Source organism: Macrobrachium rosenbergii, chromosome 29 (genome assembly GCF_040412425.1).
Source record: "Macrobrachium rosenbergii isolate ZJJX-2024 chromosome 29, ASM4041242v1, whole genome shotgun sequence".
In the NCBI taxonomy this organism is placed as follows: Eukaryota; Metazoa; Arthropoda; class Malacostraca; order Decapoda; family Palaemonidae; genus Macrobrachium; species Macrobrachium rosenbergii.
In genome coordinates this window covers 7,763,420-7,790,881 of record NC_089769.1, presented here as the reverse complement: position 1 = coordinate 7,790,881, position 27,462 = coordinate 7,763,420, and the positions used below count along the sequence as shown (strand labels likewise).

At 37.1% G+C, this 27,462-nt stretch overlaps 1 protein-coding gene across 1 annotated transcript in view; it reads right to left on the bottom strand.

Annotated features, from left to right (window-relative positions):
* The window catches only part of LOC136854568 (uncharacterized), a 76,825-nt gene extending 52,341 nt beyond the window's left edge, over nucleotides 1-24,484 (bottom strand). The window contains exon 1 of the mRNA XM_067130924.1: nucleotides 23,135-24,484. Within this exon, the coding sequence (XP_066987025.1) occupies nucleotides 23,135-23,659 (525 nt within the window). The 5' untranslated portion in view covers nucleotides 23,660-24,484. The remainder of the gene's footprint in view (nucleotides 1-23,134) is intronic.
* Nucleotides 24,485-27,462: the final 2,978 nt, after the last annotated feature.

The window sequence follows — 27,462 nt, the reverse complement described above, 5'->3', positions numbered from 1 at the left end:
AAAATCTAACCGCACTGGCGCATTGCCACTCCCATCGGACTACAAAATTTGTTAACGATGCGAAGATTGGAAACAACATTTTAGCCAAGAGGCCAAGTGCTGGGAACCTAAGGGTTCATTCAACGCTGAAAATATTGAAACAATTGTTTGGAAAGTAAGATGGAAGAAAGAGAATATGGACGGATGTACAGTAGAAGGAACAAAAGGGACTGTAGCTGTGATCCGAAGGCACGCTGCAAACCAGTGCACCGTGTGAGGTACTCTGACAACACTACGGTACGATGAGAAGATGAAACGTCCAGAATCTAAGTAACAAAGAGTCCACTTCATTTTATTCTGAGCCACGTGGAATTTTAAGGCGAAGATGACACCTGAAAGTGATTTACAGCTTCCGGAATAAATTAGATTAAATTCTCTTTTAAAAAATAGACTTTCTACGGGGAAAGATTCAGCAGTGTGTTGACAGTCTGCTATGTGGAGCGGAATTAGCAGATATAACGTCACACTCAGTAATCGGGCTGATGCTCGTTGTAGAGAGTGTGAGTGAGTTTTACATCTCTCTCTCTCTCTGTAATATATATATATATATATATATATATATATATATATATATATATATATATATATATATATATATATATATATATATATATATATATAGGCCTATATATGGCTCCGTGGTGAAGGTGACTACATATTAATTGTTTCTAAACCACGCAACGGTTCAAATCCCACTGGTGACGAAACACCTATCACTTATAATTCCCCTTGGGTGTAAGTTATTCCCTAGGAATTGGGAATTTGATATTGAACGAATTTTGGGGCTTGATACTTGCGAATATAAAAATGATTAACTCTAATAATGTCAATTGTACGACTGACCAAATGAAGCTCTCTCGTGTTATCATCTCCCCAACAACTGTATACCGAGCTTTCATATACTGTACACCTTTATAACAGCCTGAACGTGTATACAGGACACCTAGCTCATTATTACTCAGTGGAGCGTATGTACGCGGAAATGTGGAGTCGGATAGTGTGCACGAGATCCCCTCCGGCTAATAACAACAGATGGTTTCTATGGTCTTCCGTAAACTATTGCTTCTTCTTCTTCTTCTTCTTCAGCGAAGGCCCTACTTCTAATCTTGATTTATATACGAGTTTGTAGGTCTATGGATCTGTGCGTGATAGGTCTAGACGTCAGTGAATGCTACGTAAAATATAACCCTCAGATTTTTAGTCTTGTATGTTACATAAAAATATATCTCTGAGTTTAATACAGGCATCAATGAATATTATGTAAAAAAAATCGAACACTGTCAGGCATAACTGAATACCACCTAAAACCTAGGTCTACACAGGCTGTGATTGATGTCAATGAATGCTACATAAGGCCTGAGCCACTTTCAGTCACCAGCGAAGGCAACACAAAGATACGGTCCTACGTTTATTTCATTCGTCAATGAGTGCTACATACTATAGGCTCCAGAGAGATAACACATTTTTTCCCATACTGAGCAGGAAGCCTGGGCTTCATCACATATAGGACTTTATACATTTCCCACCAACTAGGGCATTATTCTATTTTTGGAACCAACAAAGATGTTTAACACTATTAGTTTAGGAATATGCATCTGACAGACATGAACCAGTGCTGCATTAACAGAGAAGCAACAAATATACACAAATATATCTAAAAAAAACATAATGCAATGCTCTTAGCCTAGCATAACTGCCTCTTCCTAAACATAAGAGCATCAGCCTAACTAACACAGACGGGGAGACAGTTCCACAGTTTTACGGCGCACAGGATCTTATCAGATACAAAGCCTCATCCTCAAATATGCAAGATAACAAAGAGAGGGAGGAAAAATATGTCTCTACCGCTCTCTTCCCGACGTCAAGTCCGTCCTGTTTCCGGAGAAACTTTGATGAGAAAGTCGGACGTCACGACTACGCCATGCAGCCTGTTTCTAGCTCCGTGCCTCCTCGCACGGTTCGTTTACCAGCGGAAGAACAAGAAGAAGAAGAAGAGGAGGAGGAGGAGGAGGAGGAGGAGGAGGAGGAGGAAGGAACATAAGTATTTGTTCTTTTAGATTTCCGTTGCACTTTTCTCCCAGCTGTTGTTCAAACTGCATGACGGAACAACTGGAAGTTGCTCACAATAGTATTTTGCTTAAACTCGTATACTCTGCGCACACAAACGATGCATGAAAGGAAACAATCTGTAAATACAACTGAGTCTAGATAACCGTTCTCCATAACGAATGAAAGTGCGAGAGAGACGGAAATAAAGGAGAAATTATATATATATATCTATATATATATATATATATATATATATATATATATATCATATATATATATATATATATCTATATATAGGAAATATATATATATACATATTAAGAACCATATATTTTATTTGCAGGAAAAGAATAGCACAGGTTTTCACCACATTTTTTTTCGTTTCGTTGTTTTTTCATAACATTTTCAAGCCTAAAAAGAGACATTTCAGCATTTTAGTAGTTAAACGATTATATAATCATTACTGGCTGACAAACTGAGTAAAGGTGACAACGACAGAGATAATTGATAAAATCTTTAAAATGATTTACAATAGCATATAAACTACTTATTGGGTAAAACAGAAATTGAACAGTTTACATTATAAATGAATTATTAAATAATTCATATTAAAAACAAGGGGTAAGATGAATTGTCAAGGTTAAGCTCTGGTTTTTTAAAAAATATTTCAATCGACTCAGAGATTCTCAGTAATGATTCTTCATCGAAAGTACCAAGGACACTAAAATTTTCTAATCTTCTACCTGCATTAATATCCTCTGTATATGTTAATATTTACCAACAATCGTACTATTCAAGCGTTTAAACCATAAGGATAAACTACCCTCAGACCTTTTGTCCGCCATCACCTATATTTACAAGTGTGACGCGTGCAGCGCCACCTATATCGGCCAGTCAGAGAGGGCAGTCCGGACAAGATCTTCCGAACATTATGGAATTTCTCGTCGTACTGGCTGCCTGCTGGCCAAGCCAACCAGATCACCGATTTTGCAACATATAGATGAATTTAATACTGGTGGAAGATTAGAAAATTTTAGCGTTCTTGGTACTTTCAATGAAGAATCATTATTGAGAATCTCTGAGTCGATTGAAATACTTTTTAGAAAACCAACGCTTAACCTTGACAATTCACCTTATCCCTTGCTTTTAGTATAAATTATTTAATTCATTTATAATGTAAACTGTTCAATTTCAGTTTTACCCAATAAGTAGTTTATATGCTATTGTAAATCATTTTAAAGATTTTATCAGTTATATCTCTAATGTTGTCACCTCTACTCAGCTTTGTCAGCCAATAATGATTGTATAATCTTTTAACTATTAAAATGCTGTAATGTCTCTTTTAGGCTTGAAAATGTTATGAAGAAACAACGAAACGAGTCGCAAATAAAATGTGGTGGTTCTTAACCTACGCTCTTCTTTTCCTGCTGACACTGGGATTTCCAAAACATGTCTACTTACATTATATATATATATATATATATATATATATATATATATATATATATATATATATATATATATATATATACATATACATATACATACATATAATTACATATACATATATATACATACACACACACACACACACATATATATATATATATATATATATATATATATATATATATATATATATATATATATATATATATATATACATATATATATATATATACATATATATATATATATATACATATATATATATATATATATATATATATATATTATTCATATCTGGCGTTTACAACACAGAACTCTTAAGTGGTATTGAACATCTCACCTGCTCCGTTCAAGAACCCGTTATCAATAGTGTGAGATTTTCCCCTTTGGTAACATCCACATGCTGTAAACCTCTCTGCGGAACTTAGAACGGTTTAAACGAATTATTTTTGTTGATGATTATGAGGATTTTTGTTCTGGATCGATAAATAAAGTGCGCACTTCAAACACTATGTCTGAGAATTGGCTTTCGTTGCAATGTAGGTTTAGGCCAGTATTTTCTCGTGCGGAGAGTTCAATGCCAATTATATAAGTATCCGTTATCTATTTCTTTAGCCAGTTCCCAGACGTAGTGTTTGAAGTGTGCACTTTATTTATTAACCCAGAACAACAATCTGATGATCCTCAACAAAAATAATTCGTTTAAACTGTTCCAAATTCTACGGAGATGTTTTGCAGCATGGGGATGTTACCAAAGGGGAAAATTTATAACAGGTTCTTGAACAGAGCAGATGAGATGTTCAATACCAGTCAGGGATTCTTTGCTGCTGACACAACGGACAGACAAGCTGACAGGCACAGAGACAGTTAGAACATGGACAGAAGGGAGGAAAGTTATGTTTGGAGGAAAAGTGACTGACACCGTGCTACTGATTTCTAAACAGTTAGTCTGGGCGGATGTTGTCAAACGGTGCTATGGAGGCGTCCTGAGAATAGGAGTAACAACAGTACAACGTCTACTAAATCACTAATCTCTAGATCTTTACCGACACTGTTTGGACAGTACTTGGACGGGTGACCAACGGTGTTCGTAACACTCAAACTCACGTGACCTTCATCAAGGCCATGGGCATGGAGCCAACAACCTTGTCCCAAAATCCAATGCTCGAGAAGCTAGTCTAGCTATTGTAGCGTTTAAGCCTAGGTAAAATATTTGGCTCCCCACCCCGTCGGCCTCTCTTTAAAAATCTCGTTGCCGGATCACACTGCGAACGAACACCGATTGCTTGAGAGAGAGAGAGAGAGAGAGAGAGAGAGAGAGAGAGAGAGAGAGAGAGAGAGAGAGAGAGCAGTTACAATGGTGATACACTGCTAACTACAGTGTTAATCCTTCTTTCACTGATGGCTACACCTTCATGTACTGATCACACAGAATGATCTCGAGATCAGCGTAATACAGAGCACGTTGTTGTCTGACATTCTCAGCTGATCACCCGTCCAATTACTGACCACCCTTGATGTTGCTTGGTTTAAGATCGTGAGACCCGATGTGAAGCGAACATGCATGACACAAATGAATAATTTCTCTTTCAGCACTCTCTGAAGAAGTAACTTGGCTATGTCTGTGCAACGTGAAACTAAACGGTCATATTTTTTGTCATTCGATGAGGGGGGGGGAGGCTAAGCCTTAGATTCAGGCGAAAAGCGGAGGCTTTCCTTCAGTAATTTCTACTACAGGCAATTGCTTTCTTTTATTATTAATTCACACATACACCCGCCCCTAACCCCCTTCCTCATGCACTAACGCAAACACACACATGTTTACTGGCGGGCATATTCTAGTTGAGACCCACCACACTTAATTAACTACCAAGTTTAAAATTTGTTGTTAGTTTAATAAAGACACAATGGAATCCAAGGAGTCGTGTCTAAAGCGTTCTGCCTCTTCAAGGAATCGAACCTTGGGCGGTTCGCTAGGTAAAGAAAATATCATGAACACTAGACCATGAGGTCCCTTCATATATGTGTACATACATACATACATACATACATACATACATACATACATACATACATACATACATACTGTACATACATACATATATCTATATATATATGTGTGTGTGTAAAGTTTGTCTCTGTCAATGAATAAGTAATACGAAGCTATCGAACAGTTTTAATGTAAGATGCAAATAAATATGCAACTTAATCTTGAGAGGCTCTAGTACATAAACCAAAATAGATTAAACCCTCAAAGAGGCTATAACTAAGACTACTGGTTACTAAAAGTATAACAACCCTGGTATAAATCATTCAGTAATTCTTTAAACATTCTCTTTTATGACCAAATGGAATCATTCTTGCCTAACAAGATGAACGAATGATTTGGCGCCGGACAGGTATCATACAGGAAGAAAGTTAAGCGTAAGGCTAGTGACCCTCCATGCTTAAATGAATCATTTCTGGTACCTGTGAAGTACCTTAGGAGGCTGGTAGGAGTGACAACCCTTCACAATGAAGCCAAGTGTCAAGAGTCATTTCCTGTGTACTCAGATTTTGATTTCCGGTTCAATATTTTCTCTGTCCAGAGTAGTTTGATAAGTAACCTTATCACATTACAATGAAGCCTGCGAATTCATATAATTATACAGTATACATATATCTATATCTATCTATCTATATATCTATCTATATATATATATATATATATATATATATATATATATATATATATATATATATATATATATCTAATGAGTATGCACCGAAAAAATAGACAACGGATACTTATTTAAATGGCATTGAACTCTCCACACGATAAAATACTGGACTAAACCCACATTGTAGCAAAAGCCAATTCTCAGACACAGTAGTTTAAGTGCGTACTTTATATACCAATCCGGAACAAAAAGCTGATAATCACCAACAAAAATAATTCTTTTAAACTGTTCTTCATTCCACAGAGAGGTTTACAGCATGTGGATGTTATCAAATGGGAAAATTCTGCACTGATTATAACAGGTTCTTGAACGGAGGAGCAGGTAAGATATTCAATACCGGTCAAGAATTCTTTGCTGTAAAGGCCACAACAGACAGATATGCTGACAGGCAAACAGAGACAGTTAGAACATAGACAGAAGGGAGGAAAGTTATGTTCTGAGGAAACGAAACATCACCTTCACTTCTGCAACCCGAATGGTACTGATTTCCAAAAAAGTTAGTGTGGGAGGATGTGACCAAATGGGTGCTACAGAGGCATCCTGAGAATAGGAGCAACAACCCTACGATGTCTGCTAAATCACTGGTCTCTAGATCTTTACCAACAGTGTTTGGACTGGACTTGGACGGGTGACCAATGGTGATTGTAACACACACATTTCTTGGGCCCTCTTCGGGTCCATGGACATGGAGCCAGCAACCTCATCCCAAAATTCATTGTTCAAGAAGCCAGTCTAGTCTAGCTATTGGTGCCTTTGGGCCAAGAAAATATTAGATAGTTGACCGCCCATCCCGCTGGCGTCTCCATAAAAATCTTGTTGCCGGATTATACCGTAAACATACACCTACTGCATTTGAGAGAGAGAGAGAGAGAGAGAGAGAGAGAGAGAGAGAGAGAGAGAGAGAGAGAGAGACAGTTACAAAAGTGGTAAATTGATAATTACGGTGCTAATCCTTTTACTGGTGGCTACACATTCATGTATTGACCACACAGAATGATTTCGAGATCAGCTTAATACAGAGCAGTTATTGCCTGACATTCTTTGTTGATCACCTGTCTAATTACTGACCAGTCCTGTTGTTGCTGAATTTCACAAAATGTGAGACTTGAAGAGGAGCGATTATGCAGGACGTATGTGTGTAACTCTCTCTCTCTCTCTCTCTCTCTCTCTCTCTCTCTCTCTCTCTCTCTCTCTCTCTCTCTCAGCGGAATACAGAGCACGTTATTGTCTGACATTCCTTGTTGATCACCGTCCAATTGCTGACCAGTCCTGTTGTTGCTCAGTTTCACAAACTGTGAGACTTGAGGAGCGATTATGCTGGAGACAAATTTGTAATTCTCTCTCTCTCTCTCTCTCTCTCTCTCTCTCTCTCTCTCTCTTAATTAAGTTAACAGATCAACAGACAGGGTCAATACTCTCAGCACTGCACCATCGCAGAGGACGTAACTTGACCATATGTCTTGGCAAAGTGAAGCTAAACCATAATGTTTTCTTGTCATTCGATTTTGGGGGGGAACCTCATCAATCCACACACACACACACACACACACACACACACACACACACACACATATATATATATATATAATACTAACATGTCATTTTCCCTACTGGAGGGAGATCTAGAATGTATCCTTTCGATTTCTCATCGTCTCTAGGTGGGTGGACTATTCTTGGTTTGCATCTCACCACAGCTGATAAACTATCAAGTTCAAAATTCAACGTTTAATTTAATAAAGACACACACACTGGAATCTAAACGATCGTGCCTAAAGCGTTTTGTCTCACCAGGTGTTCGAACCCTGGCCGGTTCGCTGGTAAGGAGAGTCTCATGAATACCAGACCAAGAGGTTCCTTTAAATATTTATCTGCATCTTACATTACAACATGAAACCTGTTCACTGACTTGGTATTACTTATGTATTGACAGGGCTGGGCGTTGTCATTTTATATATCTAGTTCACATCAAATTAACTGAATAGGAAAAATTAATAGCTGCTAGAAAACAGAAAATACATTTTTCCTATTCAGTTAATTTGGTGTGAACTAGATGAGTAAAATGACAATGTCCAGCCCTGTCAGTACATAAGTAATACTCAGTCGGCGAACGGCTTTAATGTTTAATGTAAGATGCAGATAAATAGGCAACCTAAACTTGAAAGGTTCTAGTACATAAACCAAAATTTATTCCACCCTCAAAGAGGCTATAACTAAGACTACTAAAAGTATTACGCCTCGAGTATAAATCATTCAGTAATCCTTTAAACATTCTCTTTTATGACCCAATGGATGCAATATTCTTGCCTAACAGGATGCACGAATGATCTGACGTCCGACAAGTATGATACAGGACTTGATTGATGAGCAAAACGCAAGAAGAAAGTTGAGCGCAAGGCTAGTGGCCTTCCTTGGGCAAATTGATAATTTCCGGTGCTTGCTAAATACCTTAAGAGTCTGCTGTGAGTGCTAATGGTTCAGCATTTTTTCTCTGCCTTGAGAGTCTCAGTCTAGCCAGAGATTTCACTTAAGTAACAAAGCTTCCGTAGGTCTCAAATGTTATTTCTTAATTAATCTATAAAACACAAGTTTCACCACTGTGGTTCGAGCACACATAAAGAACTTTGAAACAAATAAGCCTAAAGTGCTACTGAAACTGGCAAGCATTACCTAGTCGCAACAGAACCTTGGGAAGAAAACGTGCTGCTTAAGAAGAAGAAGAAGAAGGAAAAAAAAAAACACTGCTAAGTCCTGATTTCGGAATGATGTCGCTACCCCCTTACACATGTCTCTAAGCTTATGCGCCAACAGCTTCTGGGTTTCATTGGTCACCACTCATTAAAATAGTTATCAGGACAGTTATTGCTGGAGTAGCAAGTGGGATTGCTCCACTTTCCCTAATGCCCGTCATTTTCTTTTTTCTTTCCTATGAGCACTTCTATATCAATCGTCCTCTCTTAGATTATCGGGCAACTGATTTTATTCTACTGCACCTGAGTTGAGATGGAAGCTGTAATGCAGAGAGAACAATAAAAGAAAAAACTAAAAAAATGGTGAAAGATGGACGAACAACGGAAAAGATAATAAAAAGAAAAGTGAAGATAAAAACAGCCAACCACACCCCTTGATATAAAGATGATAACGTGTCAGAGTCGAAATGAAAATCCTCTGTGATCCTTCCCCTCGTAAAATAAATTCCTACCCCGACCTAAATAGCGACTTTAGATCACCAGATTATAGTAAGATGCGTCTGTACAACAGCAAGTTGACCTTTCAGTCTTATGCGTTAGAATACCAAACTGCTTGTCTCTCCTCACCAGCAGCTGTAGCGAGATAACTTCTCTCCTTCCTTTCCCACTTTACCCACATTTATACCTAGCTACCGTCATTCCCAATTCCAACACAGTTAACCATAGGCCTAACAACCCCAGGAAACAGATTTCAAGTAAATAAATAAAAAGATAACTAATTCACAGACTCCAGGCCGTCACAACGCAAAGGTATTTGGCCTTTCCTAACTGACGATCAGCGAACTCAATCTCGTCCAGACTACTCGTCCAACTCTCTTCACCATTATGCTCATGATCCGAGTAAGCGGCGCGGCAACATTTTTCGGATGAGTAAGCCAGCTAGACCGACGGGGGGAGGGACCGGCTGCATATGTTGGGAAACAGATTCATTATTATGATTATTATTATTATTATCATTCAGAAATTAATACAAAAAAGTATCATTACCAGTTCTGTACTAACGGGAGTTACTTGTCGATTTAAAAAAAAAAAAAAATCGCTGTGAAGCTCTGTCTTAACATTTGTTAAGGGCCTGGCCATTCCTGACCTCAGTAGATCGAGGGAGTCACCGTATAATAATTCTGGGTCAGAAACAGGCGCGTATTTAGGGCGTAGTTCATATTTCTGTTTTCACTTTTAAACAGAAATAAGTTTTGCGCTTCCACACACCCACGCATAACTACTATGTACTATATATATATATATATATATATATATATATATATATATATATATATATATATATATATATATATATATATATATATATATATATATATATATATATATACAGTACGTATAATGTCAGCCTATTAAACTATATCTTTTTCATTCTACTGAATGTGAACCTACCCACCATTATTGGAACAAGTCTGAGTTATCAAACTACGCAATACCAGTAACCTTTTTGTCGTCAGTTAAAGTCAGCCCCGTGCTGGCACGGGCTCTTCCCTCAGAGCAACTTGTAGCACGAGTAACCTGCGAAGCGCAACGCTTGCCATATGTTCTACGTCGTGTGCCGCGTCTATTCTTACGATTTCTACTGGAACACCAATTATTATAAATAGTTTTGTTGCTCGTAAAACGAAATCTGACCTTATTCTTACAACTGAATGCAAAGAAGTAGTTATACCTGAAAGTGAGACTATGTTTAGACCTAATTCATCAAAATCACTGAATCTAAATAACTGATAATTTTATGGTTTGCCAGTACGTAAAATTCCAAAAGATATATTTTATCATAACCACGAATAAACTATCTTTATCGTAACAACGGTCACCATGTTTATATATGCTAGAATATTGCTTAGGCGAAAAAAGTCATCTTTTTCTTTTTCCGCAAAGGAATATGGGTCTAATTATCCTACAACTGAACATATGCCTTCCTCTGAGAAAGTTGATAACTGAGAAGCAGTCAGGAAAAATTATAAACTAAGAAAAAAAAAAATATGGACATAACCCTGTTACGTTTGATTTGAAAATACATAATTTCGTAATCTTTAATTTAAAACACTTTCATTTTTTCAAATATTTTATTTGATTTTGAAAAAAATGCGACTTAATCCTCCAAAAAGGTTGCAGTTTTGAAACACTGATGACTCGTACTTACGTGTCATTCCTTTAAATCTTATTTTAACTTCTCACAATTGACTTAATGTTTTAACATGTGATTTTCCTATTGAGGATCAAATAGGCCTAGCTTTAAAAGGTATAAGGTTACCGTACCAAGCGCGTGTCGAAACAGCTACGCAAACCATTTTGCAAGGGGAGAGAGAGAGAGAGAGAGAGAGAGAGAGAGAGAGAGAGAGAGAGAGAGAGAGAGAGAGAGAGAGAGAGAGAGAGAGAATTTCCATGCATTCAAAAAGAAAAAAACCTGAACACACGACCCAATCTAAATCGTAAAATGTAATTTCTTTTGGCTATCACGAATTTGATTCAAATTTACGATTCATTCTGCAAACCACATTTCCAAGTGAACTTCCAGTTACATAAAAAATAAAAAATGTTTACGCCCCTCACGGGAATGCCTGGCATTGCAAAAACCACTGCAGAATTTTGCAATATCCCTTCTCTCGAGGGCTCCAAGGGGTGAAGACCGTTCATAGTTAAATTGTTCTGAGGTCATTAGACCGAGGTCGCGCTGGATGGTACGTTACCAACAGTTGAAAACTGAAAATATTTCTGGAGGAGTTTTCTTAGCAATTGGTATATAATTAGTATTATTACTATCATTGTTGTTTCGTTTGTTGTAAAATCAAACATATACTTCCATTTAGAAAATGTAATTGTGGAATTTTAAATTCGACATTTTGGCAATAAGAAGAGTTCATTCAAAATTACCCGGTATTTAAATTCTGTAGTGTTTACGAATTAGGCTTAAACATATTATCACTATTTTAGGTTAATGTATCCAATTGCATTCCAACAGAAAGAGAGAATAGATTGGTTGATGCATGAAAAAAGAAATTAATTAAAATACAACTATAGACATTCATAAAACAATATCATAAAAACGATTTTCTCTCCGTAAAACACATTTTCTTTTTACAGCTTCGTATATTGTCGCTAATATACGAAGGATGAAACCCACTGTGTATAAAGCTTCCAAAACATCAATCGGTTTATATACATTGTGAAGATAATGAAAACAGCACACGCTGTGTAAGTTTTCTGCACAGAAGGAGCCATCCTTGATACAGCAGTTTTAGGATGAACATGTCAGTGACTGCAGTAATGATTGTCTATGAAGCTATACTTATTACAAGAAAAGGCTTACGAGTTAAACAAAAAATCTTTTATTCGTTATCCTAATTTTCTGAAGCTTGGAACAATATTGACACAGCTTTGACCTCAGTTTATAAAACGTACATATTCACCATCATAAGAAGAAATTACTCACTCACTCACTCACTGCCTCTCGCACTAAACGCCTGTGGTCCGGTGTAACACTAGCTTTTTTCCAATTAACATCCACCAGTGGCCACCTCTCCAAGAACTGAGCATCCTTACTGATGCTAAACCTCAGATCAGTAACACCACAGAAAACCCATTTTTTCCAACATTAACATAAATTAACATGTCTATACTCGAAAATTCCTAAGTTATTAATAAATATGAATAATAACAAACATTTATACTTCCTGAGCAACCCAAGGGTTATTCAGTATTATTCAAAATACACACATACACTGATGTCAGTTCTACTGGTCTCAAACATCGTATTTTCAAATGCATACATCATACATACATACGTCATAACTGCTAATCGGCCTCAATGAAGATAATGTTGTTGGCACGACTTCAGGAAATCATTAATAATATATAAACTCCTTCAAGCACGTAGCATCAAGCGAGATAAAATGGAAAATCATCGGTTAATTAGATAAATCAACAATGATCTCCCGAGCCAAAAAAACATCGACTCATGATTAGCACATTTCAGGCTGACTTGCAATAACGTGTCTTCAAATACGACGGATCTTTGAATACTTTGGAAGCCTTTTGCGCGTATCTTTCATGATGCAGTGCGTAGTGAAGCTCTCTTTCTCTCTCTCTCTCTCTCTCTCTCTCTCTCTTACACATTGAACTTTTTATTCATCTCTATCTCTCTAACAAATGAAAATATTTGCTTCCCATTAAATTTAGGATCTCTTTGTCTTTCCTCCGATTCAGAATAACTCTATGTCCTCTCATTGATTTTTTGAAACTAAGATCCTTCTCTCACAATTCCTCTTATTATTCGAAGATCTCTCTCTCTCTCTCTCTCTCTCTCTCTCTCTCTCTCTCTCTCTCGTTGAAGTTAGTATTAATCTCTATCTCCCTCTGTAACAAATTAAAACATTTCTCATTGAATTTAGAATAACGAATTTAGAAATTAAAATATTCCTCTCATTAAATTTATGTCCTCTCATTGATTTTTTTTAAAACTAAGATATTTCTCACAATTCCTCTTATTATAACCCTATCTCCTCTCACGTTGAGTTAGTATTAATCTCTATCTCCCTCTGTAACAAATTAAAACATTTCTCATTGAATTTAGAATGACGAATTTAGAAATTAAAATATTCCTCTCATTAAATTTAGAATAACGTATTCTCGAATCTCTCTCTCTCTCTCTCTCTCTCTCTCTCTCTCTAGCGGTAAAGAATAAACCATAAATATTTCCGAAGACCTCATCATGCACCATGATGCAATCTTTACGGCACATGGCGCGCATGCGCTGACAGTAAACCGGGAAGAGGAATTATATTTAATAGTCCTCTTGTCGAAGCAGAGCGCAAACAACAGGAATACCGGTAGCAGTAACAGGAACTGATGATAACAGGGAATTAGAGATGCAACAAGAATAACTGAGCATGATAAAAAAATTCTTTATTTTTTAAGAATAGGAAATTGGCTGATAATACCCAGACATTAAGAGATAAAAGGAAGAGTTTTTGGGAAAAGCACTAAAATGGATTATAATTTTCCAAAGTGATAGCAATAATAATAATAAAAATTTATTATCATAGTTAAACGTATTCACAAGAAAAACCCGTAAATTTCCACAAGAGTCCTCAATTTCCAAACTATAGTTCAAAATGCCATCATCTCCACCGGAATTAATTTTCCTGGAAAATATTCAAAAGTTGACAAAAACGCTTTCAAAAGGGCGTTCCCATAAAAAAGGTATAAAAATGACATAAATATTAAGAGAAGGACATCTGGGCACCCACCACCTAGAATATTTCAGGAAGGTGACCAAGGAATATACAAAAGACTGGTGAAAATAAAGTTATAAAATACTAGGGAATTTGTTAGCCAATGATTATGACACTAAAGAGCAAGGCATTCACGAGAATAGCAACATTATGTGACAAATAACTACAAAAAGGCCACACGGCAAATTAAAGCAGCAAGCAGCTCAGAAAATAAAAAAAAGGGACAACGATAAAGATCAAGGTAAAACGGAAATGGAAATTTATATGAAACATGAAAAAAAATCACAAGTAATTACAAGCTTCCGAACAAACGACAAAATTTCCCCACGACCAGAAAAGACCCCAGAAGAGCTTATAGCGAAAGCTTTCCTTTCCCTTAACCTTTTGGGGTTCCTTGCACACGCCACAAAATGTGTGTGTTTGTCTGTCTGTCTCTCCTCGACCTGTGTGATCGTTGACATCCCCTCCCCCCTCTCCCCACCCCCCGTTATTTGGAAAGGTCACCGAGAGTCTTGGCCTTCGAAGCATTGTTTTGCTTGAATCCTGAGATCTTAAGTTTTCTTCTTCTTCTTCTTCTTTTTGTGAGGAGAACGGCACCGTCGCCGATGAGAGACTCATCGATGAGTCTTTTATACTCCTCGTTGTGATCGTGAGTTCAACATTTCTTCTCTTGAGGTTTTCTTATAAAAATGAGGTTTATCTTTTCACGTGTTTTATCATAAAGAACTCGAAAAACATGATTATCACAAGCTGAGAGTTTATATTCACGAGTTCGTGATTTTGCTATGCGAAAACACAAATGATAATAAAACGTGATTATGCATAGATAACTTTACGAACAAAACTGTCACTATCAGATAAAATAACTGATTTATTCTTAAAACGTTACTAATACACACACAAGCATATATAATTATATAGTCTTTCAACACAAAACTTTCCCATAACAGAGAAAACTAGAAAGATCAACAATGGTTATAGTGAATGAATCCCTGTGCATAAAATTCCATAACGTTAGGTGTTTAAGACACCTACACTATCGCTTCATCGACAGCACATCGAATCCCTAACCCACACATTGCGCCAACTAGTACCCACACCACCTGGATATTACAGCCCTTCCTCTCCAAAACCTTTATCTCTCCATTCATTTCAAACTTAAAAGCCCTTTTTATCAATATATCATCCTCCATTCTTTCCACATGTACAAACCATCTTATAACACTGGTCCATCCTCTCACCTGTGCTAGTCTTGTTACCACTACTGTGTATCTCCATATTTCTTCCCCTTCAATTTTTTCATGTCACATATATTCAACAAAAATTTATCTTAGCAGCTTCAGCCTTTTCCTTTAATGGCATTCAGTATCCACACCTCCTTTCCATAAAAGAGAATTTGGCTCAACAATCCTTTCACTGGAAGTTATGAACGAGTATAGAAAAGGCAGCACTGGGAACTGTTTATAATAAAAAAGTAAGATTTCACCAGACTCATGTAAATTTGAAATAAAGGACCTTCAGCATCATTAATGTCACATTAAAAAACAAAGAGTTCTCTACATTAACGATTCTCTTAATAAAAATGAAAACTGGGAGCCCTCAATATAAGATATTTATTCTGCGCCTAACGTCTTCTCTCATCCTACCAGCATCTGCCATATTTACTCCAAAGTACCTGTACGAATCAACCACCTCCATTTCCCCAATATCCAAATGAACATTCACCACCCCATCTTCCTGGGTTCCATTTAATTACTATTCCTCACATTTGCTCCCTCAACTCTCTATTCTACACTGCATTTACGACTCATTGGCGCCTACGTCTACTGACTTTTTTCCTGACTTCTCCCACATATAAATATAGAATTTACGGATCATATTCATAAAAGAGAGATATATAAAGCCACCATAACGATTTAACTTCTATTTTTCCTCTCTCTTTTTGAAACGCTTCCATGAAAAGCCATGAAACTAAAAGGAGAATAAGGTCGTCTCCCTTCACTAGTGGAATTCGATCCCACACTTTACAAAACGTGAGGTTACCGCTAACCCACCGGTTGATTCGTGGTTTTATTACCATAAACCTCAAACAAATGCTTTATGACCATTGTTAATTCACTGAGAATTACGTCAACGTATATCTTGTGACCAGAGCGAGTTCAGTCATATATCTATAAAATAACTGGACAAAGGTGTTTCATTTTGTTAGTCTATTGTTCTGTAGTAGTTAATATTTTGAATTCTACCTGATGATAATACGTGTCACAATGTGATTATTGTGAAAATGAGAACTGTATGATTCGTTACTCTGTGACTGTTAGATTTTAAGGTGCAAAGATTTATACTTTCATTTGCCATGTCTATAATACATAATACCTTTAAATACACCCTCGGTACATATCGGTAAAATCTTCCAGAAATATACGTAAGATCAATAAATAACAATAAACTGGATTAGGAAGTGACACTAATAATTTAGTGCCTTAACAAATGACCATGATTTCACATAAGCTGTTGAGCAGCACCACAAAATCACACTGACTGCTCAGTTAGGCCTACCGTGGTTTGTGTTCCTGAGTCTTGCCACAGAGACGAAATGAAACTACTGGCAAGAAAATCTGATGGAAGGGTGACTTTAAAAATTCACCTGACTTGTTCGTTAGAAGTTTAAGTGTGTGTGTGTGTGTGTGTGTGTGTGTGTGTGTGTGTGTGTGTGTGTATATATATATATATATATATATATATATATATATATATATATATATATATATATATATATATATATATATTACTAAAAGGACATCATTCAAACTGGATGGTATCTAGGCTAATGGAGTATTTATTCAGAAAAAGTTACATTAGATACCACCCAGTTTGAATGAGGTCCTTCTAGTAATTCCACTAACGCACAGAACAATGCGTATGTGATAAAGTTTATACATACATACATACATACATACATATATATATATATATATATATATATATATATATATATATATATATATATATGAATGTCTTTACTGTCATACTACAGTGTAATATGAAGATAAAAAGGCCCATAAAACACCATTTGAACGTTGCAACCATATAGAAGTGCTCGAAATATATGGTTGCAAACATTCAAATAGTGTTTTATGGGACTTTTTATCTTCATATATATATATACACATATATATGTATATATATAACAGCCTAATGTAGCCATTAACAGCCTACTTAAATAAATAAAGCGTATTACACAACAGAAACAGTCAGAAATAACAGACAATATCTTTTGGTTCCCAATTCCTCATTCCGTTAGAGACTAAAGGAATTTTAACGAACTCGACTATTAAATTTGGGTCTCCCTAACAACAGACCCCACAGCCAGATTCGGCGGTTCCTTTGCGCCACACGCACGCACATACACACACACACACACACACACACATGGGGTCCTTCTATGAATGGGAAGGAAGGCTTATGTTCTACGATAGCCCCTGGGTATGGATGGAATATGCTGGCCGAGGCACGTTCCTTTCTCTCTCTCTCTCTCTCTCTTTCTCTCACGTACGCTTTTCCTCACTCTCTCGACTGGGCTGAGATATTTTCTTCATATCTGAAGCAATTCTTTTTTCTTTCCTGGATTAGTACAGAAGACTCTCTCTCTCTCTCTCTCACGTACGCTTTTCCTCACTCTCTCGACTGGGCTGAAATATCGTTTTCTTCATACCTTCAGCAATTCTCTTTTCTTTCCTGGATAAGTAAAGAAGACTCTCTCTCTCTCTCTCTCTCTCTCTCTCTCTCTCTCTCTCTCTCTCTCTCTCTCACGTACGCTTTTCCTCACTCTCTCAACTGGGCTGATATATAATTTTCTTCATATCTTCAGCAATTCTCTTTTCTTTCCTGGATAAGTAAAGACGACTCTCTCTCTCTCTCTCTCTCTCTCTCTCTCTCTCTCTCTCCTGGAGTGAATTAAATTTTCATCATCACTTCTCCACTGGTTCCGTACCGTCATGCCCCCCGCCCTCTCTCTCTCTCTCTCTCTCTCTCTCTCTCTCTCTCTCTCTCTCTCTCTCTCTCTCTCTCTCTCTCAGAGATCAAAGAATTCCACCTAAGCAGCATTTGGGCGGTTTGGGGTTCCATTTAGGGAGAAACAGCGAACAGACCAGTCTGTTCAACTGAGGAAGAAAGATACAATTGTTACTTGACAGTGGGAGACGGCATAGCTAGCTAGCATGAGACGTTGCGCACTCAAGCCCGTATTAAGCCCAAATAAAATAAGAGGGTTCACTAAAATCACTGCCTCTACCTCAAAAAAAGTCATAAAAGAAACTTGCTGCACGCGTTAACGGTCTGATGCAGGAGGCAACAGGCCATAATAGGAACAGAAGAGGTATCCAGAAATTTAAATGATTCATGATGAATATAGTTTCTCTTGTTAGTTAATGGAACATAGAATGCTTTCATTATACTCATTAAAAAGCCACATACACACACACATAGAGAGAGAGAGAGAGAGAGAGAGAGAGAGAGAGAGAGAGAGAGAGAGAGAGAGAGAGAGAGAATTTACGCTGTACGCATTCCAGGGCATATAAGGCATTTGTTACTTATGAAAACAAATATCCCCTTCAAAAGACCACATTTCATTTTTATTATACAATCTAACAAACAAAATGTAACGAAGCATATATGAAGTAACATCGTACATGTACTTCCAATGTTACTACAATATTATCTTTTTCAATTATGTGAAGAAGTGGCAAACCACTGGAAATCGAGACTGGGTCTGATCAGTACTTGAATAGGTGACCACCAAACTGCCAGCCAGTCTGATCTGGAGAGCGTGAGGATGGGGCTCGCAGTCTCATTCCATGAATCAATTCTCATAACGAAGGTAACTATCGTGCTTCCATCCACTTCATGATGGTCCTTTAGACTAGAACAGGCCTTAGCTGTATGGTTTTGTCGGCAGTGAGTCACAATGAGGCCCAAAAGAAATACGCTGAAGGCGAATGAAACGAGTCTCAAATCTCTCCTGCTTCATCAGCAGTTAACTTTAAATAACCCATATATTGTTTATGTTACTATAGAATAACTTTCTCTTATTCCTTCCACTTTCTACTACTGCTCCAAGGATTATTACCCTGTGCATCAGTTTTATAACAACCTATATTTCCAAGTCTCCAGAGTACAATCCTTACGCATGCGCATAACTCTCCTCAAGTTCTGACAAATATGCCTCTGGACAGTGACCTGTACTTTCTACTGACTCATAATAACATCTTTCCGAAATGGAAACGCCAGATGGAAATACTGAAGGAGACTGGAAAGGGGGAAAAACTAGATCGATCTTTTACTTTCCTGCGATAGGGTCTGGAAAGACAAAGTGACGTGTGCAGTAAAACTGCAGTTTGCCGCTTGCTCTGACCAAGCGAACATGCGGCTGACCTTTTTGGTGGTTCTGGGGAGTTTCAAGTCGTTGCGATCACTCCGTAAGACGCTAACGAATGTATGGAACAAACCAGAAAACCAATTAACTAACAAAGCAAGTTACAACACTGAACTAACTGACCATACGTGAAAACAGAGAGAAGGGAGATAATAACAGCTCTCAAAACCAGATATATAATACCTTGTTATGGGTCGGTTTTGCTGGGCTATTTTCTAGTTTTCATTACTTGACGAATTAATATTTACTTAACTCTTCCTTCTGAAGTTATTGTTTGGCTCCCACACTGAGATGTAGGCCAAAAAAAGTAATGAATCAATACCTTTTCATGAAGTTTAGAAGAACCAATAATAAAAGAACACCTTACGAAAAATGGCAGAGGGTAATTTTCTTGACAGAACTAACACACGGTGGAAACCCACAAAACCTACTCTACCTAATGACATATGGCCAATACCGGCGACTGGAATTCCTCCAACGGGGTTGTATATTCGATTTAGGATCCGCCAGTCACCAAACATCATTTGTTTCCCAGTGGGTGTCAGTCTGGTCTCACGATACACTTCCGTGGAAGAAGAAGCCTGGCTTTTTTATGATTTCTTAAGGTTAACGGGTTATCACTGCCTGCGCAAACTTATTTTTTACAAATAGAAACTGACAACACCACTGGGTGAACTATTGTATTTTTGTTTATAAAGTATATCTCACGTTGCAGTCTAAGACATTTAAGTGACTACTGAATACAATTTAAATTATAATCATGATTTTCCCAGGTCCTAATTCATCCAACAACAAAAGCATTAATCGGGGTTAACAAATACAGAGACTAAATAAATATTTAGGCTTAACCCACAACGGACCATTTGATTTCAATAGTGGCCTACGCCAATATTAAGCTTACAAATCACGCCAGTAAGCCGGAGTTCCAGCTTAATTTTTTGGGCTAACTCTGAATGATCATCTCTCTTTTACAGTTTATTTCTGAAACATTTCCTCACAGCTAGGCAACTGGCTTTTTATATTCGAATTGAACTCAAGCTAATTAGTCGACGGTGTGATGTGTACTTTATGGTGTCAAAGGGCGACAGCTACAAACGACGTTTATATATATATATATATATATATATATATATATATATATATATATATATATATATATATATATATGTGTGTGTGTGTGTATATACACATATATATCTCATAGTCATTTGAGGTTCTGGAAGGAATCCACTATCTTAATCAACATAATGTATTTTGTACCACACTGCAATGAAGAGTACGAAAAAATAAATACATGAGACCTCCTCGATTCAAATATACATAAAATTCGAATACATATGAATGAATATATACTTATGTCATCAAGGTGTAAAAATACATATATAAAAAAAATTTCAATCGCACAAGACACCCACCATATACAACTAGTTGACAAGACACGAAAATATAAATATGCGGAAGAAATAAACGATAATCGTATAAGAAATACTTAAATTTACCGAAGAATTAAAATGGACCCTATTTCTCGGACCGCAAGAAAACCCCACAGAACAAAATCTGAATCTGAATGTCAAATAACTCTTAATTGTTATTTTTCATTCGTGTTTCTAGAGGGATCTAAACCTAACTTTTAAACATTTTAGATTCTACAGAAATTCAAAGAACTAAACACATCCAATGTCATATGCTAGTTAATAGAGACTTCTTCCATCGTAACTGCCTATAAAATCTCGTCCTCTCTTTCCTTTGCCAAGTTTTTGTAATGTGTCTTTACATTCATGTCATCTCTCTTTCTCTCTCTCTCCTATCAACACATTTGTTTACCGTGCGTAATTAATTATCACTGTCATACTGCGTAATTACATATGCAACAGTAGTAACTCACTCTCTCTTCTATCCATCTATCTCCGGAAATATTAAGGACATTGTTCAGCAGAATGGGGCAATTTATATATATATATATATATATATATATATATATATATATATATATATATATATATATATATATATATATATATATATATATATATATATATATATATATATATATGTGTGTGTGTATGTGTGTGTGTGTGTGTGTGTGTGTTTGGGGCAATAATGAATCTGCATTAGTTTTCTAAAAGCTCTCCTTTCAATTTGTGGAAAGGAAACGCGACATTCAATGTTCACAACGAATGCGTCATTCCTTTTTTTCTTCTTCTTCTTCTTTTAAAATGTCACTGACCGCATTACACTAAAGTTTCTTGTCATTTGCTGACTTTCAAGCCATCGATCGAATAAATAAAACAGCTAAGTTTTTTGGCTTCCATAAAATCATATAAGTTTATCAACATTATTTTAATCGTTTAAAGAAATGACGAGTCATTCTAAAACACTCCATCGTTTAAACTTTAAACTAAAACAGCCAAAATTTAAACAATTGTTATACACTGATGATAAATGTTTTTATCAAAAAGTTATAACATTATCTAAAGATTGTGAAATAATGCCTTTTATTCGTCCAGGAGCAAGTTCTTTAATCTTTCATTAATTTCCAAACTCTCAGGCCTTAACAACGGCGAGGTTTCATTCCATCAAAAATTAAATTCTTCCTACGATACGTAACTGACGTTCCTTGCAATATTATTAACTTCTCTGCTCGCTTTCCACTATATACGATATCATGATACTGACTGGTCTACTCATAATTTTTTCTTAATTAAAATTCTTAATATCATGCGTTGGAAGAGAGACAGTGTAATAATGAGGTGAGCCCATTAAAAGGCAATGGGAGCACATACTCATGTCAGAGAGAGAGAGAGAGAGAGAGAGAGAGAGAGAGAGAGAGAGAGAGAGAGAGAGAGAGAGAGAGAGAGAGAGAGAGAAACCGGCTTTGCACCTGTTTTGCCAAATGGCCTGCCATTTAACAAAATTATCTTTAAATGCATCGGTAGATTTTTATATATCTTCTAGATATATACATCAGCAGATAAATATCGTGAATGGATGAATGTATTTTGAAAAAATTTGGTAGAATCATTTACTGGATGACCTCTTGTAGATAATATGATTTTGGTGCATATGGATGAAAATGTGGTCTGATTTAAAAAAAAGAAAATCGTCAAATCTGTATCGATGATCAACAATAGTTATTCACCCAGAGCGAGTCACCGAATGAACATGTTTACAAAGTTTCAAGTACACGAATTAACTAGCGTTCACGTCGCTCTGCTAACTGACAGACAGATTAACCGAGCCAAATAAAAATTAGGGTGATCATTAGAGATGACAATCAAATACATTTGATTACAATTTCGTCATAACTGAACAAAAATGGGAAAAGAAGTCGTAAGTTAGATATAAAAGCAGCGTGAGGGAAAGAAATAATTAAAATAAAAGTTTGTCCAGAAACAGCATCGCTTCCTGCTACAAGACATTCGGGTCATTAACGAAAAACGACTTCTCCAACCTTACCTCCTCGACGAAAACTGCCGTCGGGTGCTGGTTGTCTCTCGCCCAGGCCGTGGCCGATAGGATGATCAGCAATCCAGAAGAAGCCATCGATAAAATGGCAATACACATGAAGCTCACGACATATACATGAGCATAGGGGCGTCGAGATGCACACACTCCGAGAAAACCAGACACGCCCACCACAGCGCCGGCCCAAAGGCCCGCGCCCAACGACGAGAGGGCGGCTTGTAGGACAAGAGCGAGTGCCCCCAGGGAGATCATGAATATAGCCAGTATGAGCTTGAGAATGGCCAGTGAAAGTGCCAACTTCGCTGGGAAGAAGTGTCCTTGGGGATCCACAGCATCCACGGTGCCCGAGACCGACCTCAGAGAGCGCCAAGTGAGTGCCCCTCCTCGGCTAGTGCCTCCGCCGCTGCTACCTGGAGGACCGCCTCCCCCTCCCCCTCCACCGATCCCACCTCTTCCTCCGCCAAGCAGGACGTCCCTTAAGGAACCGCCTCCCTTTCCTTTGGTCATAACACCCATTGCTGGTTATCGTTCAGTTTCAAAGAGCTGATTTGGCTAATTGATTATATTGGCATATGCTGTTATCTGCGTTATCAATATAAACGCATTATGTTCAGTCTTATTCAGATTTCTCAGTACATTTCCCAGTCCTCTGTACAGATTTAACACTTACCACACTGGAATTTAAAGTTCAGAATTTTATGACAGTACGATGCAGTATTCAGTCTCAAATTTATGTTGGATTAATGTTTATACCTGCCACTCAGCTTCTGAATTTTAGTATGTTTACCTACAATGTTGTCATTTCATCGAATGTTATTCTTGAAAACACAGGACATTGTTTTATGGGAAGGTTCTGATTACAGCAAACTTGTATCAAATTTATTCAGGTTTCTGAAAACGTTATGACATGTGCGCACGATTCAGTTGTACTTAAAACTTCCTTAAATCTCTCAACTGCAAATATATAACTTCATATACTTTGAATTTTTCACAAATGGTTTTTACAGTAACACTAGTTTTAATTTAATTTTCACTAACAGTAATTACGGCACCATTCGGCTTATTCTGAATTTTCCCTTAACAACGATAACAGCATCGTGAGTTTTATTAGCAATTTTCTCTTCAAAACATTACAGCAAAATCTTCAGCCTCAGAGTTTTCCTGACTCCCAATCTGGCAAGCAAGAACGAAGAAGGCATTCGGCCAATCTCATCATCTTCAGCAGAGCGCTCATCCACACAACAGCGCCGATAGCCCGAGTGGTTACGCCTGAACCCCGGACCCAGGATGACGCGGTATCCCGGCACACCTTCTCAGCACAACAGTTGCACTTAGACTAACGGGGTTGTTCGGACCGTACGAGTCATACAACGAAAGAGAGAGTATGTACCTGGACTGGGGAACGGCTGTTACTGGAACAACCCTCATCCCACGGTCTCCCATTCCCTCGTTTAGCAGGTACGTCGACATAGGCTCTCAACGTTTGATGTCTGAAGTTAAAAAGGCAGTATTTATTTACTTGTATGAATGTATATAGAAAAGTCAAATGTGCATATATATATATATATATATATATATATATATATATATATATATATATATATATATATATATATATATATATATATATACATACATACATACATACATACATATATATATATATATATATATATATATATATATATATATATATATATATATATATATATATATATATATATATATATATATATTTTTTTTTTTTTTTTTTTGCCAAGATCGGCAACCTTTGATGCCAAAACCTGCAACCTTGAATGTCAAAATCGGCAACTTTGGATGTCAAAATCTGCAATCTTTAATGCGAAAATCGGCAACTTTGGATTTCAAAATCTGCAACCTTTGATGTCAAAATCTGCAACCTTTAATGCCAAAATCGACAACTTTGGATGCCAAAATCGGCAGCTTTGGATTCCAAAATTGGCAACTTCCGTTACTAAATTCTGTAATATTTATTGCCAAAATCGTCAACTTTAGATTCCAAAATTTTCAACTTTTGATGCCAAAATCGGCAACTTTTGATGCCAAAATCTGCAACCTTTAGGCCATAATTGGCAACTTATGATGCCAAAATCAGCAACTGTAGATGATAAAATCGGCAACTTTGATTCCAAAATCGGCAACTTTAGATGCCAAAATCGGTCACTTTGGATTCCAAAATCTACAACTACAATATTGCTCCTAAACTTGACAACTTTTAGCTTGCCACTACGGATACACAATGATACGTTCCCTTCGAATTCTGTCTCCGGAAACACATCATCATCATCATCATCATCATCGCCTCCAACGCCATACGACACAAAGAGGCTCTAAAATCCCTCACTCTTGTGCTCAACAGATTTCCACTCATCTCCAGCCTCCCTCTCGTCTCAAAGTTCTCATCCGAGAAGGGCGGAAATCGATATTTTCAACCTGGTGGGCCGTTGACTCTCCCTAGATCTTGGTCTTCCAATTGACGCTGTCACTTCCTATTCTCCCGAGGATGGTGAGGATACGTCTAAACCATCCTTATCTCATCCTGGAATTTTCATTTTTCCAGTATGGTATTACTTCTCCCTTTCTCCTGTCGCCTGACTCTAAGTTAATACTGGAATGGAATATTAAGTTTAGGCCAAAGGCCAAGCACTGGGGCCTATGAGGTCATTCAGCTCTGAAACGGAAATTGACAGTAAAAGGTCTGAAAGGTGTAAAGGGAGTAAAACCTCGCAGGTGCACTAAGAATCAACTGTTAGGAGAGGGTGGAAAGTAAGATGGAAGAAAGGGAATATGAAAGGAGGTACAGTAAAAGAAACAAAAGGGGTTGCAGCTAGGGGCCAAAGGCATGCTGCAAAGAACCATAAGTAAAGCCTAAAGTGGACTCACAGCATTACCCCCAAATGGGGTTCCAACTCAAGAGAACCTGTACTGACTGTCATTATTCCTAAATATTTGAAAGTCAAAGTAAAAAATCCTTTCTCATCTGTTTTTATTTCATCTCTTGGTACATACTGTCATCGTTATTTCTGTTTTCCTTCGATTTATTTCAAGTCCCATCTGTCTAGATATTCGACGCATTCTGTTTAGCAAACTTTGCAAATCTTTTGGTGTTTTGACTATTAAGACAGCATCCATATGCATGTTTTAAGTCTGTCAACTTTCTGTCGTGACTCCAGTTTAAATCTGCTCTTCCAAATGCAACCAATTTTTCATTTTAAAATTCACGAGAAGGGCGAACATACCAGGTGGTCACAGAAGATTTCCCTGTAGCACCCCTCTACTTACTGAAAATTCACCTGAGAGCATTAACTTTGCAACTGTTCAAGGATAATTTCAGTTAGCATTGCATATTTAACAGGAATGGAATAATGCCGGAAGACCTACATATTGGTCTGAGGACACTGTCAAATGCCTTCTCTTAATTAGAAAAGTCATCAGAAGGGGATTCTAAATTCCATACAATGATGTGCAGTGTCGCAACAGAAAATACTGACCAGTTCACCTCCAGCATTTTCTAAAACCAAATTGTTTATCTCTATGCAATTAATCCTTCTTCAGCCTATTGAAAACGAGCAACTGAATATTTTCATTATAGCCAATGTAAGTGCAATGCTCCTATATTTATAACATTCAATCTAGTCATCTTTCTTTGCTATAACTTCCAATTCCCAGTCGTTAAGCTGTTTCCTCATTCCATATTCTGTCAATTGTTGTGGTTAGTGTGCATGGTGTCATAACTCAACTGAAATCATTACATGGAATTTATGAAAAATGCTTCCATGACTTCGTCACTTCTTACATTACACTGCATTTGTGAGTTGTGAGTTAGAGATCATTTCCAGTTTTACCTGTTCATGAGTGTCAGAATCAAATTATTCATCAATACCCATCGAAAGCAAATGAATATTTTAACCCTATTCATCAGATCCATTCTGAGATATACTGCTAATGTATACAGTCAGGATTGAAGACATAACCCCTTTCCAGGTGATTTACTTCACAAAATGGGTCATTTACTTTGTGAATGATCAACTTTTACATCTCAGAAAGAATCAAAATAAAGACATAAGTGCATCTTTTTCAGACTCACTCACGCGTCGACCTTCAGGTATCATTGTGACCCATGACTAGATGCAAACTGTTGACTGATTTCGTAGAAGCCGCTCCTGAGCATGTGCCACTCCTGGCTCCTGCTGCTCTGGCTGCAACCTTTCAGCAACTTGCTACCAATGCCTCTCCTGCTTTGTCATCTACTTCTGTTGCTGTTGAGATTCTGACTTGCGTGCCTTTACTGCCTCTTC